The sequence below is a fragment of the Pseudophryne corroboree genome, chromosome 2 (assembly GCF_028390025.1).
Source record: "Pseudophryne corroboree isolate aPseCor3 chromosome 2, aPseCor3.hap2, whole genome shotgun sequence".
In the NCBI taxonomy this organism is placed as follows: domain Eukaryota; kingdom Metazoa; phylum Chordata; class Amphibia; order Anura; family Myobatrachidae; genus Pseudophryne; species Pseudophryne corroboree.
In genome coordinates this window covers 510,670,312-510,687,559 of record NC_086445.1, presented here as the reverse complement: position 1 = coordinate 510,687,559, position 17,248 = coordinate 510,670,312, and the positions used below count along the sequence as shown (strand labels likewise).

General features: G+C 44.6%; 1 protein-coding gene across 6 annotated transcripts in view; it reads left to right on the top strand.

Moving 5' to 3' along the window:
- DHX40 (DEAH-box helicase 40) overlaps positions 1-6,886 on the top strand; it is a 373,950-nt gene extending 367,064 nt beyond the window's left edge. For 5 of the 6 annotated variants that reach the window (XM_063954056.1, XM_063954052.1, XM_063954055.1 and 2 more), the window contains one exon: positions 6,037-6,886. In XM_063954056.1, coding sequence (XP_063810126.1) covers positions 6,037-6,164 — 128 coding nt within the window. In that variant the 3' untranslated portion in view covers positions 6,165-6,886. The remainder of the gene's footprint in view (positions 1-6,036) is intronic. The other variant, XM_063954057.1, reaches the window with a different exon arrangement.
- The last annotated feature ends 10,362 nt before the right edge of the window (positions 6,887-17,248 follow it).

The following is a 17,248-nucleotide window of genomic DNA, read 5'->3' as shown; positions in this document are numbered from 1 at the left end:
ATATAATCAGCTCGCCTGTTAATCAAACACTTTTTTTTTTAAGTTTTTTTTTTCTTTTTAACATACACGTAAACATTTGGTTTAATGCAGCTGGAGGACAGAGTGGAACAGAATTGAATCCATTATATTTTTATGTCCATTAAGATTTATGTGAAAAGCTCGCAATACAGCAGGTTCATAGAATGTGTCTTATGGAGAGCAGGAACAGGCTGTGACCTGACAATGGTGCATGGTACCCAGGTCATTACACAGCGAATAGAAGAAGAGTGCATGCACCCAAGAAACACCTACTGAGCACACTACAGCACTTACAGATTTTTCCTGTTCAAGGATACTTGGCATGCCTATAAAATGTAATATTTCTGCATGCTCAAGTGTGCGGGGCAATCTAGGTAGAATCATGGCATAAGTCTATCAAGTCAGTAACAGTAGTCGAATACAGAAATATATCCCACCCAGAAAACCATGAATTGGACTTATAGATGGGCAGTTAGTAAACCACAATTGCACAAAGGAGGAGGATGTATGATGCATGTCAGCCATTATAGTTTAAGGTAAACACCCTTGCTGTAGTCACCACTGTGATTGGGAGGCCTACCTGTCAGCTACAGTGGATCTAAAATGTCTACACACCCATATTGAAATTACAGTCTTTTGCAATGTAATGCCTGAAGTTAAGATAAATCATACAAGACCTTAGTCTGACCTTGAAACCAGTAGAAAAACTTTTTCATGAATGCTAATAGTATACAGAAAATAGTACAGTACAGACAGATGGCACACTTTTATAAACATTTGACATTTTAACCCTTACTGACTGGACTATGTGGGGTACCTCCACCTATCATTGTAGCTTCGGATAGGATGTTGTTCATCTTTTGTTTTCCTTAACTGCTAAACACCTATAAATTCTCCTTGCTCTTGTTGTTCCCCTCTTTATCCAACAAGCCTTTCCTTGATTGCAGAGCAGCAGCAGCACCTGTTGCAGGCTCCACATTGCTGCCTTCTTCAATGTTATAATTGCATACCTCTCAACATGACCCTCTCCAGGAGGGACAGAATGCTCTGCTTCTGGACTTTTCTGTTAATGTATGATTGTCATCACCTGTTTTGAACAGGTTAAAGGATAAGAAAGGTGTTTTACCACAGGAGATGACAATCCTAAATTAACAGGGAAATCCAGGAGCAGAGTATTCTGTCCCTCCAGGAGAGGGTCATGTTGAGAGGTATGTAATTGCACCTAGAAGGTGCAAAGTATATCCTGTCACAAATATAGAGATGAGGCTTGAACATGGGGCAAGAGATGTGACAGTGAATTCAAGTCCTTTTCTGGACAAAAAAAATAAGCCTGTATGTGTTCTGCAAACAGGGAAGCCCTATACATTCACTCTCTCCAGCTCTTCATCCCACTGAAATTATCCTGTCCTGCAAAATCATGTGTCTGTTCTTCAGCGCAGAACAGGGTCAGTTATGTGTTTAATCCGCTCTTATCAATTTTTTGTTTGTCCTCTACCATTGGCCTACGCAAGCTTCTTTCCACTGCCACCATGTTAGCCTACAATTCCATGGACTTCCCCTTAAACAAATCTAAGTAGGCACGTGACAATACAATATAGTACTTGCAGTGCAGGTTTTCAGTTTTCTTTGCAATGCATGTAAAAATACGTTCATGGATCAGTGTTACTGCAGAAGCGCATGGAGTATAATTACATATAACACAATCAATTTGATTAATTGATCAATTCAGAACCTTCACTCTAGGTGTCCACAGTTGAACAAAATCTAACCACTGTTTTAATTTCTGTAAAAGTAGGACGTGGAGCGGTATCCTATTGCCAGTGCTAATTTACTGCACGGTAAAAACTGGTTTTATAGCCTAATAGTATTATCGTGCTATCCAATTATAGCCTGTTTTTACTGTGTGGTAAATTACCTGTTTTTGAGCGATAACACATGGGATCTGGGGTAAATTCCCAGACCCATGTGTTATCGTGTTAAAACAGGTCTCAAAGGGCTGCTTATCGGGGATTCTGCAACATACTCCCCAATAAGTGCTGGCGCTCAGGGCTAAATGAATAGCCCCTGGGGGATCCATTTACTGCAGCTAATAGGATACCCCCATAGTGTCAATTTTTTTCTTATGTAAGCAGTGTAAATTTCTAATTATTTTAAATAAACATTTCAATGCCTGCGTTAATATATACCACGGACACAAGGCACATCTTATTACCATATTCGATAAAAGTGCGCTGAACGTCGCAGCACTATATCCCTTAAGAGAAAGCAAGCAGTCGCACACATATGGTATTACTGAGGTCCAACGCTCAGAGATATATGTATTTGATATTAAAGGTTATGCATACAAAATAACATATGTACAGTATAACACGTATATAGTTACAGAGTTACAATTACACAAGAAGCAGTTGCCGTTACATAAGAATCAGTTACAGCCAATATACATATGCTTAATTTCACTGGTTTCAGGCAGCCAGTCATCAGGTAGGAGACTTCTGATAAGTGTGTGTGTGTGTGTGTGTGTGTGTGTGTGTGTGTGTGTGTGTGTGTGTGTGTGTGTGTGTGTGTGTGTGTGTGTGTGTGTGTGTGTGTGTATGAGAATGTATCAGAGAGCTGCCTGATTCTGGGTCCTTCTTTTTATACAGTAAAATAATGGGTGTATACAACAGTGGGTTTCATCTTCTTCCATTGGTCCAGAGGCCAGACCTCTCAAGAACTCGAAGGCTCATAGGTCAGTGTGAGGGCTTTTGTCCTATGTTGCAGGCACATGTGTTTGCCCTCAGGGCCATGCTGTGAAGCCAGTTCCAACTGACCAGTATCCACACCTTGCTCTGCACATTATTCCATACATATCTTATATTACTCATATATTGCAGTCTCAGTGTGCAACGGTTTATTCGTAATGATCAGATTAGTGATGGTAAAACACTGATTAATATGAGACTAAACATGATATGATTAACTTGCACTATCCCAGTAATATAAATATATATATATATATATATATATATATATATATATATCTGATGTTACACTGTATTACAGGGGTGGCCAACCAGTCAGAGGCAAAGAGCCAGAAAAGATCTGTAGTCAAGGGGAAGAGCCAGTATCGGCGCGCGCTCAAAAATGGGGGTGTGGTCTAGTTTTCACAAAGCCACACCCCATTTTGTGCGCACACCTTTCGTTATGACGTTTGTAGGAGTATGACCTTCTGTCATAACTCCGTTTTCAGTTATGTTGTACAGTGCCACATACATATAATGCCCCAGTACAGTGCCACATACATATAAAAATTTTAAAAAAATGGGTGCCTCCACACTGCCAGAAACATATGTCCCCACAGTGCCAGATACATATATGCCCCACAGCGCCAGATACATATATGCCTCGCAGTGCCAGATACACATTTCCCCCCAGTGCCAGATATGCCCCCAGTGCCAGATATATATGTCCCCACAGTGCCAGCTATGCCCCTAGTGCCAGATATATATGTCCCCAAAGTGCCAGCTGTGCCCCCAGTGCCAGCTGTGCCCCCAGTGCCAGCTATGCCCCCAGTGCCAGCTATGCCCCCAGTGCCAGATATATATGCCCCCAGTGACAGCTATGCCCCTAGTGCCAGATATATGTCCCCAAAGTGCCAGCTATGCCCCCAATGCCAGTGTCTCCACAGTGCCAGATATGCCCCAGTGCCAGATATACATGTCCCCACAGTGCCAGATATACATTTCCCCCCAGTGCCAGATATACATTTCCCCCCAGTACCAGCTATGCCCCCAGTACCAGATATACTTGTCCCCACAGTGCCAGCTATGCCCCTAGTGGCAGATATATATGTCCCCAGTGCCAGCTATGCCCCCAATGCCAGTGTCCCCACAGTGCCAGATATGCCCCTAGTGGCAGATGTATATATGTCCCCAGTGCCAGCTATGCCCCCAATGCCAGTGTCCCCACAGTGCCAGATACGTCCCCCAAGTGCACAAGCTAACTTCAGCCTCGTCCCAAGTGCCAGATATATATGTCCCCACAGTGCCAGCAATGCCCCCAGTGCCGAGAGTCCCCCCAGTGCCAGATATGCCCCCCAGTGCCAGATATACGTCTCCCTAGTGCCAGCAATGCCCCCAGAGCCAGCTATACTTGACGATGACACCCCCCCCCCCCCCCCCGTGCTGCTCACCGCGTGGCTGCTGTCTGTGAGGGGAGGAGAGCGCAGCGTGCGCCTCTCCTACCCCTCACTCTCCGGCGGCTGTGTCTCTCCTCTAGGCGCCGGTCCGTGAGCCAATCAAAGCTCGCGGTCCGGCAGCTCACGGATTGGCTCACGGACCGGCGCCGGAGAGTGAGGGGCAGGAGAGGTGCACGCTGCGCTCTCCTCCCCTCACAGACAGCAGCAGCACGGGAGTAGGGGAGGCCAGGGCAGCGGTGGCCAGGAGCCGGCTGAGCCGCATGCGGTGGATGAAAGAGCCGCATGCGGCTCGAGAGCCGCGGGTTGGCCACCCCTGCTCTATTATATAAATACAATTATAATACAAGTCTTGGTGCTAAACATGTTTTGTCTATGTGTTGTATGAATATGTGTTGAATATGTCTTTGTGGCTTCACTGTTCGAATGCGCATGCTACCGTATATCCTGTGCACGCTACGTGTATGCGTAGACACGGCGATTACGCTCACGCACAAAGGCCACTCTTTTTGGAGTTTACATGTAGTGTGTATGTAATATTTTTGACTTCGACAGCAGTCAGTAAAATACATGTACAAGATGTTATGAGAACAGTAGGGGCTGTCATATTTATTACTCTTTCTAGGTGCACAGAATTATCTTTCATCAACTACAGTGGAATATGCCCAAGTGGACAATTATTAATGGGTTATGGAGAAGAATCGCTTGACTTTTCTTCCACAAATAACCTCTCCCAGCCACAGGAGTACCCTTGTTTTAATCAACAAGAGGTTTCCTTTAAAGTCTATGAAGCTAAAGAATGCATAGAAAGATGGATTCTGCATAGCTAAAGATTTTGTAGCTTATTTTATGATCTTGTGCAATGTGTTGTGTTTCACAGCAGTCAATAAGATGTATGTTTTAAACATAAAAGTTGCACTTTTTGCATACATAACATTAAGTGATTAACTGAAAGGAATGACCATAAGGGTTGAAACGCAGACAGCCCCTTTATTTTCATCTCTCATCCTCATGTTAATCAACAGGCATATACAGGCATATACTATTTTCTGCTTTCCTACTCCGTTATCTGCCTTGCAGTGGCAACTCTCCATGGGGCCTGATTCAATTAGCCAGGGTAATTACCATGCAAGGACAATTGCTTGTAGCCTCATACTTTTATGCTATTCAGTTACAAGCCCTTTTCCTTGTGCTGTAAATTTGTGGCTATTGCGCATTAACCCATAGATTCTGGGTTAAGAGCAATCAGCTATGGGTTAACAGGTTTGGGGCACCCGCGATAAGGGCATAAAGCCCTACCTTCAAACTCAAACAGAAATCTGCATTAAGTGCAGCCTGTTTGCTGCAACTGAATAGCCCCAACCACTGCTACAAGCTCACAGTAATTAGTGCGGCTCATTGAATCTGGCCCATGGAGGTTGCTGATCTCTATGTAAACTAGAGATGAGCGGGTTCGGATATAACGCCAGAATTAACGCCAGTTCGGTTTTAGCCGGATTTTTTCTATTGGCTATCCAAAACACGTGACATCCGTGAGCCAATAAGATGCCGTTTTGAGAACCGAGTAAGTCCGAGTAAAACCCGCTCATCTCTAATGTAAATCTGTATCTTATCTCTGTTCAACTATTCAAGACTGATATATAGATACAAAGTGTACAAGCCCTTTGGTGTAAATCAGTATTTATATTATCTTTTTAAATAGTGGATGCTTCATTCTGTATTATTACGTTCTTTTTACCAGAAAAGTCATTACTTATTAGTATAAAGTGATCTGCTCTACACATTAATTCTATCTTCCTAGAAGTATTACATCTCTCTTACAACTTGTGTCTTCTTGCCAGATATATTTGAAGCCTCATTGAAGAAGTTGCAGAAGAGAAATGATGAACAGTCTATATCTGATGCGAGAGCCCGCTTCCTTCAGCGTAAACAACAGAAATCAGGCGTCCAGCCACTGGAAAGTAGCTAATAAGACACTTTGGGGTATATTCAGTTAGGGTCGGATCCATTCCGACATTCATTTGTCGGAATGGATCCGACAACCCCTATTCTATCCCATCTCAATTCGACTTTAAAAAAAGTCGAATTGAGATGAGACCTGTGAGTGGAGGAGAGGGGGGAGACCAGTGGGGAGAGCCGCGGGCAGACGAAGGAGAGCAGCGCTACAGTAGCGCTGCAGAAGGATGTCTCACAGCCGGCAGACCTCACGGCAGTGTTCACCTGGCTCCAGCAAGCGTAACCTCACTTGCTGGAGCAGGGTGGACGCTGCCATGAGCGATGCGGTTGTGACACATCCTCCTGCAGCGCTGTGCTGTAGCGCTGCTCTCCCCCATCTCTCCGCGGCTCTCCCCCCTCTCCTCCTGTAAGGTCCCTCATCTCAGTCCGACGTTTTTTTATGTCGGACTGAGATGGTCGGAAACAAGGCCAAATCCTGTCGAATTTGGCCCGTTTCCTCGACTTGACGAATAAAAATAGCTGGGATTGAATAGGTCGAATCGCGATTCGACCTTAAAAAGTCGAAAACTGACGTATTTTCGACAGACGGCAGCTTTCGACCCTAATTGAATATACCCCTTTGTATTCTCCTTGTAGTAATATTATATACAATACAGTAGCTATAGTAACAAATAGTTCCCAAAAAGCAGTTGTATCATTTGATCAGTGTATTAAAAGGTACTGGCTTGGCTTCTCCTTTTGTTTTTATTTTGTATAAATACTGAAAGTGAGGTAAAATCCAATGCTCATGTGAGAAACTTCCCATTGTGGTCGATACATTATATCATGTAACACATATCAGAAATTGTGCTATAATCATGGGATCATTCATTACTCCCTATTCTATTAAAAGGGGTCATTAAGATCTGATCGCAGCAGCAAATTTGTTAGCAGTTCGGCAAAACCATGTTGCCCTGCAGGTGTGGCAAATATAACATGTAGACATGCAGAGAGAGTTAGAATTGGGTAGGTTATATTGTTTCTGTGCAGGGTAAATACTTGCTGCTTTATTGTTACACTGCAATTTAGATTTCAGTTTGAACACACCCCACCCAAATCTACTCTCTCTGCACATGTTGTATCTGCCCCCCCTGCAGTGCACATGGTTTTGCCCAACTGGTAACAAAATTGCTGCTACGATCAGGTCTGAATTAGGCCCTATATTTGGCGGAATTCCCCATGTACACAAGTGGTGCACACATAGGGGTACATTTTTTTTAGAACTGGTGATGTTGCCCATAGCAACCAATCAGGTTGCTATGGGCAACACCCCCTACAAATATCTCTATCACTGTTGACAACACTATCATCTCCCCCGTTCCCCAACTCCGTTGCCTGGGTGTCACTCTTGACTCCTCCCTCTCCTTTGCCCCCTACATCCAAGCTCTGGCGCAATCTTGTCGATTCCAGCTACGCAACATTGCTCGCATCAGGCCATTTCTCTCCCAGAGTGCAACTAAACTTATCATCCACTCACTGGTCATCTCACGACTTGACTACTGCAATGTGCTCCTCACTGGCCTCACTTGCTCCCACATCGCTCCCCTCTAATCTGTCCTCAACTGTGCAGCTAGGCTCATCTTCCTCTCCCGCCGCTCCACTTCTGCCACTCCCCTTCAACAAAATCTACACTGGCTCCCATTCCCCTACAGAATCCTCTTCAAACTCCTCACCCTCACATACAAGGCCATCTCTAATTCCACTGCTCCCTACATCTCCAACCTCCTCTCCCTTCATACTCCCTCCCGCCCACTACGGTCGGCTGATGACCGTCGCCTCTCCTCTGCCTTGGTCACTGCTTCCCATGCACGAGTTCAGGATTTTGCCCGTGCTGCACCCCTTCAGTGGAATGCGCTCCCCCGCTCCATTAGACTCTCCCCGACCTTGCAAAGCTTCAAACGGGCATTGAAAACCCACCTATTTATCAAAGCGTACCCCTCCAATGCATAACCTAGTCCTTAGGCTGCTCCTCCATCCCCCTTCCCCATGCCTTGGACATCTCTGCTTTGCTCGCATACCACCATCAGGCTTCTACCTGCTTGCTTGCACCTCATGTCATCTGTCTGTTGCCCCTCCCCACTAGATTGTTAGCTCTTCAGAGCAGGGCCCTCTTTCCTCTTGTCTAAGCCCTCTTCTTGACACATTTCACTCAGCGACCATCTTTACCTGCTTTTTCTCCTGCTGGTAAAGGCTCATCTCTATCTATGGCCGCCAGCCCCAAGTAGTACAATGATTACTCCTTCGCTACTTACATCTAAGCTGTATTATGTTTTGAGAATTGTGGTGCTCTTTGTTACCTGCACTCCATTTTTGTTATTTATTTACTGTTATGCTAAGTTTTGTCTCCCTGTACTGTCCTTTGTACGGCGCTGCGAAACACTTGTGGCGCCCTATAAATAAAATGTAATAATAATAATCTATTATCTTGTAGAATAAACTAGATAAATGTTAAGTAGAATCTTATTGGTTGTTATTCTAAAAAAACTCCCACCTTAGTAAATTTACCCCATATTTTTTAGCAACAGTATATATATTCACAACATGTAATTATAATCGGCACGCTTGGGGAACCTCACGGGGGAATTAAATTGGCTAATTGATCCCCCGGTGTTATCCAATTAGCCCCGAAGTCAGCCTGATGCCAGCACTTATCTGGGGATTTTTTAGGTCCAGAAAGATAATTACCATTTTTGCGGTTGCGGCAGTGAAAACACATAGGTCCGTGAATGGATTTTATGAATCCATGGATTCTATGTGTTTCCCCCAAAAACAGGTATATTACAGGCGGTAAAAATGGTCTCTAATTGGATTGTCCCGACAAAAAAAAACAAATTTGCAATGAAGTCTCATTTTTCGATCCCTGAAAAATGATCAGGGCTAATTAAATTATCCCATAAATGTTACACACTGGAATTATCAGTCAATGTGAACAGGTGCTTCAATAAACACATTATTAGCTCTTTCAACCCTACATATATAAAACATAAGCGCCACTCCTATAACTTGTATGAAAATTCTGTGATAACTATAGCAAAGTTCAAACACATGCATTTTTTCCAGCACCATAGCTGTCACATATGTTAAGTCAACAGTCAAATGCAAAAGCAGGAAATTACATCACTATACGTAAGGAAATGTCTACACCTAAATAGGATCATGCATAATGCAACCAGCCTGAGGCTTGGGTCTTGCTAGATTGTGAGAACTATTATAAAGCAATCATGTATAGGGAGGCAATGGTCAAATACATTGCCAACCTATTTTAAAGAACCATTAAAAGTACATTAAGTCAGAAGTGTATAAATAAGTACAATATCAATACATGGAAACTTAATTTAAAGAGATACTTGATATATACTGTAAATAACTATTTTGCATGCAATTTTAAAACCAGTTGGGTTCAGAAAATACATTATGTATTAGTGCCAAACAAATGTTTATTTTCTTTGTTCAGCAGATGTATATTTACAGTTTTTACAGCTTGAATTAACTTTTTTTTTTTTTGTATAATACAAATAAAAAAAGTAAAAAAAAATATTGTTACCTAAATGTACTTGAATTTTTGCACTTATGAATCTTTTGACAGTACTCTCCTCCCCAGAAGTACTCCATGGGTTGGGAACGGAATCTCAGTACCTAGAAATAGCTAGAAATTGCAATCGCTAGGCGTATGCAAGGTGATTGACAGGAAGTGGACGTTTTGATGATGGTAACTGGCCATTTTCTGGGAGTGTCAGGAAAAATGCAGGTGTTCCCAGGAGTTTTCAGGGCGGATGTGTGACGTCCGCTCCGGCCCCGAAAAGCCTGATTCTATCGCACTGTAGGAGTAAGTTCTGGGCTACGCACAGACTGGGAAAATCATTTGATGGTGAGTGAGTTGGGAACGGATTCGCAGCTGCATTTACACACTTGCACGGGGCGGGTTTTCACTCTTTCTGGGCAGCAACTATCCGATCACAGACCTCTGTAACATTGCAGAGGAGAGATTAGGTTTGAATTAGGACCTAAATACAGCCAGACAGCATGTGGAGTTGCCCTCTTCTCAATTTTCAGAACACGAATGCGCACAGTTGTCTGAACGCACTTAATTGCTAGGTAAGCAATTACCCCATTGAAAATAGTTTCACACTAGTGAATCATATAGGGCCAAATTCATGTTTGTATGCACTTGCCGACGCAGCTGCGATTTTTCAAGCTACAGAATTGCTAATCATTGCAAGTGAAGCTGCCACCCAGAAAAGAAGATAGATGCCCACCGGAGCCATCGCAAAGTCATTTGCAACTGCATACACAGCCTACACACAATAAGGAGGAACAACGACTACTAGGGTTTCCCTACGGCTACGTACACTGGACACAGCAGTAACAATGCAGGAGCCATATTTTTGTTTGTGCAGTGCATCCGGAAAGTATTCACAGCGCTTCACTTTTTCCACATTTTGTTATGTTACAGCCTTATTCCAAAATGGAATAAAAAATGTTTTCCCCTCAAAATTGTACACACAATACCCCATAATGACAACAATTAAAAACTAAGAAATCACATGTACATAAGAATTCACAGCCTTTGCCATGAAGCTCAAAATTGAGCTCAGGTGCATCTTGTTTCCACTCATCATCCTTGAGATGTTCCTACAGCTTAATTGGAGTCCACCTGTGGTAAATTCAGTTGATTGGACATGATTTGGAAAGGCACACACCTGTTTATATAAGGTCCCACACTTGACAGTGCATGTCTGAGCACAAACCAAGCATGTAGATATCCGAGACAGGATTGTCTCGAGGCTCAAATCTGGGGAAAGGTACAGAAAAATATCTGTTGCTTTGAAGGTCCCAATTAGCACAGTGGCCTCCATCATCCGTAAATGGAAGAAGTTCGGAACCAGCAGGACTCTTCCTAGAGCTGGCCAGCCGTCTAAACCAGCGGTGGCCAACCCACGGCTCTCGAGTCGCATGCGGCTCTTTCATCCACCGCAGGCGGCTCGAGACGATTCGCTCCAGGCCACCGCTGCCCCACACAGTGCGCGCACACACAGACACAGCTGAGCCGGGCGCACAGACTTCTAAGGTCTCCGGCGGCGGTGTCTATCTGAAATTCGGTGCCGGTCCGTGAGCCAATCAGAGCTCGCGGACCGGCAGCTGAGGCTCCTGATTGGCTGCCAGACCGCGGGCTCTGATTCGCTCACAGGCCGGCGCCAAATTTCAGATAGACACCGCCGACGTAGGGGTAAGAGAGGCTTGCGCTGCGCTCTCCTCCCCTCACAGCAGCAGCGCGGTGAGCAACACTTGGGGGGGGGGGAGCACACTGTGGGGGCATGTGTATCTGCACTGGGGGCATATCTGGCACACTGTGGGGACATGTGTAACTGCACTGGGGGCATGTGTATCTGCACTGGGGGCATATCTGGCACACTGTGCGGGCATGTGTATCTGCACTGGGGGCATATCTGGCACACTGGGGGCATGTGTATCTGCACTGGGGGCATATCTGGCACACTGTGTGGGGGCATGTGTATATGCACTGGGGGCATATCTGGCACACTGTGTGGGGGCATGTGTATCTGCACTGGAGGCATATCTGGCACACTGGGGACATGTGCAACTGCACTGGGGGGCATGTCTGGCACACTGTGGGGACATGTGTAACTCCACTGGGGGCATGTCTGGCACACTGTGGGGACATGTGTAACTGCACTGGGGGCATGTCTGGCACACTGTGGGGACATGTGTAACTGCACTGGGGGCATATCTGACACACTGTGTGGGGGCATGTGTATCTGCACTGGGGGCATATCTGGCACACTGTGTGCGGGCATGTGTATCTGCACTGGGGGCATATCTGGCACACTGTGGGGACATGTGTAACTGCACTGGGGGCATATCTGACACACTGGGGGCATGTGTATCTGCACTGGGGGCATATCTGGCACACTGTGTGGGGGCATGTGTATCTGCACTGGGGGCATATCTGGCACACTGGGGGCATGTGTATCTGGCACTGGGGGCATATCTGGCACTGGGCATGTGTATTTGGCACTGCGGGAGCATATATGTATTTGGCACTGGGGATGTGTATTTGGCACTGTGGGGCATATATGTATCTGGCACTGTGGGGCATATATGTATCTGGCACTGTAGGGACATGTGTGTATCTGGCACTGTGGAGGCATTTTTATATGTAAGTGGTATGTACTGGGGAATTATATGTATGTGGCACTGTACAACATGACTAAAAACGGGGTTATGACACAAGGTCATACTCCTACAAACGTCGTACCGAAAGGCGTGTGCACAAAAAGGGGGCGTGGCTTTGTGTCAACTAGGCCACACCCCTATTTTTGAGCGCGCGCCGGAAGCACGCGGCAGGATAGTGGCTCTTGTCCCTTGACTACGGAACTTTTCTGGCTCTTTGCCTCTGATTTGGTTGGCCACCCCTGGTCTAAACTGACCGATTGGTGGAGAAGGGCCCTTGTCAGGGAGGTGACCAAGAACCCAATGTTCACTCTGTCAGAGCTACAGCATTCCTCTGTGGAGAGAGGAGAATCTTCCAGAAGGACAACCATCTCTGCAGCAATCCACCAATCAGGTCTGTATGGTAGAGTGGCAGGATGGAAGCCACTCCTTAGTAAAAAGCACATGGCAGCCCGCCTGGAGTTTGCCAAAATGCACCTGAAGGACTCTCAGACCATGAGAAACAAAATTCTTTGGTCTGATGAGACAAAGACTGAACTCTTTGGCGTGAATGCCAGGCATCATATTTGGAGGAAACCAGGCACTGCTCATCACCAGGCCAATAACATCCCTACAGTGAAGCATGGTGGTGGCAGCATCATGCTGTGGGGATGTTTTTCAGTGGCAGGAACTGGGAGATTAGTCAGGATAGAGAGAAAGATGAATGCAGCAATGTACAGAGACATCTTGGATGAAAACCTGCTCCAGAGCGCTCTTGACCTCAGACTGGGGCGACGGTTTATCTTTCAGCAGGACAACGACCCTAAGCACACAGCCAAGATATCAAAGGAGTGGCTTCAGGACAACTCTGTGAATGTCCTTGAGTGGCCCAGCCAGAGCCAAGACTTGATCCGATTGAACATCTCTGAAGAGATTTGAAAATGGCTGTGCACCGACGTTTCCCATCCAACCTGATGGAGCGTGAGAGGTGCTGCAAAGAGGAATGGGCGAAACTGCCCAAAGATAGGTGTGCCAAGCTTGTGGCATCATATTCAAAAAGACTTGAGGCTGTAATTGCTGCCAAAGGTGCATCAACAAAGTATTGAGCAAAGGCTGTGAATACTTAATGTACATGTGATTTCTTAGTTTTTTATTTGTAATAAATTTGAAAATATCTCTAAAAAAAAAAAATTCACGGTGTATTGCGTGTAGAATTTTGAGGGGAAAAAATAATTTATTCCATTGTGGAATAAGGCTGTAACATAACATAAAATGTGGAAAAAGTCACGCGTTGTTAATACTTTCCGGATGCACTAAAAACAGACATGATAGGCCTGCATTTTTGCTCTCTCTCCCAAGTGATCCGTACCTGTTGGTCATTCCGAGTTGTTCGCTCGCTAGCAGTTTTTAGCAGCCGTGCAAACACTATGCCGCCTCTCACTGGGAGTGTATTTTAGCTTAGCAGAAGTACGAACGAAAGGTTTGCAGAGCTGCTACAAAGTTTTTTTTTTTGCAGTTTTAGAGTAGCTCAAAACCTACTCAGCACTTGCGATCACTTCAGACTGTTCAGTTCCTGTTTTGACGTCACAAACACGCCCTGCGTTCGCTAGGCCACACCTGCGTTTTTCCTGGCACGCCTGCGTTTTTTCGAACACACCCTGAAAATGGTCAGTTGACACCCAGAAATGCCCACTTCATGCCAATCACACTGCGGCAACCAGTGCGACTGAAAAGCTTCGCTAGACCCTGTGTGAAACTACATCGTTCATTATAATAGTACGACGTGCTGTTTTTTTGGCCTCATCGCTGCACAGCGAATGAATGCAGCTAGTGATCAACTCGGGATGACCACCCTGTCAATCACTTTATGATGAAATCCTTACTGCAAGCAGCTTTGCGAGATACCTTGGTGTGTGCGCACCGTGATCGCGGAACATACATAGTCTACTGATAATCTCTCCATTGCATGAACATCGACATTGTGTACAAACATGAATTAGGCTCATAGGGGGTAATTCAGACCTGATCGTAGCAGCAAATTTGTTAGCAGTTGGGCAAAACCATGTGCACTGCAGGTGGGGCAGATATAACGTGCAGAGAGAGTTAGATTTGGGTGGGGTGTGTTCAAACTGAAATCTAAATTGCAGTGTAGAAATAAAGCAGCCAGTATTTGCACAGAAACAATAACACACCCAAATCTAAATCTCTCTGCAAATGTTATTTCTGCCCCACCTGCAGTGCACATGGGGGGTCATTTCGAGTTGATCGTAGCCCTGCAAAATTTAGCAGGGCCACGATCAGGAACTCAGACATGCGGAGGGATGCCCAGCACAGGGCTAGTGCGCCCCGCATGTCAGGCCCGACCCCACAGCGGCAATGCTTTTGCACTTCAGGAGTAACTCCCGCCCAGCGCAGCTTTTGCGTGCTGGCCGGGAGCTACTCATCGCTACTCGGCTCCCAGCGGCTGCGTGCGATGTCACGCAGCCGCTGCGGGCCGCCCCTCGCACGGTCCGGCCACGCCTGCGTTGGACAGACCGCACCCACGAAACCGGCCAAATGCCGCCGTTCCGTCCCCTTCCCCCCCACCCAGCGACCGCCTCTGTCAATCAGGTAGAGGCAATCGCTGTGGAATGACTTCCTTTGGCGCATGCGCACTTCTTGCCTGTTCGATGCACTGCGATGAACAGCAGCGAGCGAACAGGTCAGAATCACCCCTATGGTTTTGCCCAACTGCTAACAAATTTGCTGCTACGATCAGGTCTGAATTACCTCCATTGACAGGTCTCCATGGCTGCTAATTAATAGATTTGAAAGTATTTTATTAACTTCTGTTACAGCAAGTTCTAATCTGTTAACAGTGACTGGTTCCTTTCCTAGAATGGGCATATTCAGTTAGCCACAGGGTTTACCCGTCTGAGCGTGCCACACAGGGAAAGGCTATTCAATAAAAAGCCTTTTCCATGCTACGAAAATCAGGGATTAACATGTAGAAACTCATTGATTCCATGTAAACTGCAGAAGCTGCAAGGAAAAATAAACTCTTGGGGAATAACACACGGGTTATTCCCCATGAGTGAATGTATATTGTTACAGCAGACTTTTGTAAAAAGGAGTGTTATGGTAGACTTACCATTGTTAACACTGTCAAAGTCAAAAATATTACATAAAGAGAACATACAAACTACACACATTTAAGTCGCTATACTTGCAAATACGCGCAGCAAGCACAGCAATATATGGTAACACACGCATTTACACGGACATGCCACAGAGATGGATTCGAAACTTATTTTACAGTACATAATTATAATAATATAAAGCGCCAGACATCATGATGATTTAGAATTGTATATGTAATGAAGTGGTGTCATGTATGTGTATTATTTGAACGGAACCAGATAGACCTGTCATGTTTACTATTGAAGCAACCAGCTTAATGTGTAGATTCATTTGATACTTGTTATTAAGTTGTAGTACATTGCAACACGGAATTATGATTACATGTATAAAAGCTAAAATCGCTCTTATTAGAACAATAGATATTCTTAGAGGTAGAGGACAGGGAACTCAGGCCAGCCATTTGGATGTCTTCAAGGCTGAATCTGATTACCATATACAAAGGAATTGGTGACTCACCATGAACCCGTCCCCCAGAAACTAGTTAATACTCTGCTGACCACACAGGAAGGGACTTGCTTTTTGCTCTCAGAGGACGATGATGGACTTGCTAGCAGATCAGTTCCTATATTTATTTACAGAGAGAGGGAGACATAAGCTACATTGGAGGGAATGGTAACTGTATCGCTGGCATGTAACTGAAATTGTATGTAATTGTATGTTCTAACTGTTTACTGTGTGAGTTGTATTCATGTAACTATAGGTATACTGTACTTTGTAATATATATTGAATCCATATCCTTTTAACAACAAATATATACATCAATGAGCTTTGGAACGCAGATAATGTGTGGGTGTATTGTTTTCTCTTATGGGATGAAGTGTTGTGCGATGTACAGCGCACATTTATGGGATATGGTAATAAGATGTGCAGGCATTTACAATATATATTAGAGCGGGCATTTTAAATATTTGTGAGAAATCAAAATGGCATTCTTAGATAGGGGCTCGTCCGGGATATCAGGGTCTTAATGATGCACTGTACATTACAAATGTGGCTGTAATTGACCGGCTCCAATGGACGCATTGAGAAGCTGATGAAAATAACATTCACGTTAATGTATTTTTGTGTTATCAGTAAGCCAATGATATGAAACTCAAGGGACAATGCGTTTCTCATATTTAAAATGCTAAAATGTATTTTTATTGTTGCAAAACAAGGTTCAAATAAGTCATATTGTGTTTGATTCAGATTGGATTGTTTATCTGTTTAAGTAGGTTTAAAAGTATATTTAAAAGTTGCTGCATAGCGTTGATATAGTGTTTTTTTTAACTCAGGCCTAAAATAACTTCAGGTGCTTGTATGATGTGTGATTTCTTTGTGACAAAGGAAGCCACATGGTCTGTCCTCCATTTTGGACTAACCACATGGCCTGTCCACCATTTTGTGTAACCCTCATGGATGTGGAAGGGGGAGGAGCAGCGGCCATTTTGGGAAGGTCATATTTCTAAATGGCTGATTTTCACTGCCCAGAATAATCAGCTCTCCTTGGTCACATCAATCACCATTTATGCGTTACCAATGCATTTATTTAACCCATGCCATAGTCAATTACAAATAGTTTCAGCTGGGCCTAGTGAAAGTTAATAGTGAGATGAATACTTAGTGTAAGAATTACACACAGATATAAAAAAAGGTGTTTTTTTCTTTTACCGCTAGGATTCAGTTAACTCTGCTTGCTAGTTTAGGATAGACATTGAAATGTTAAT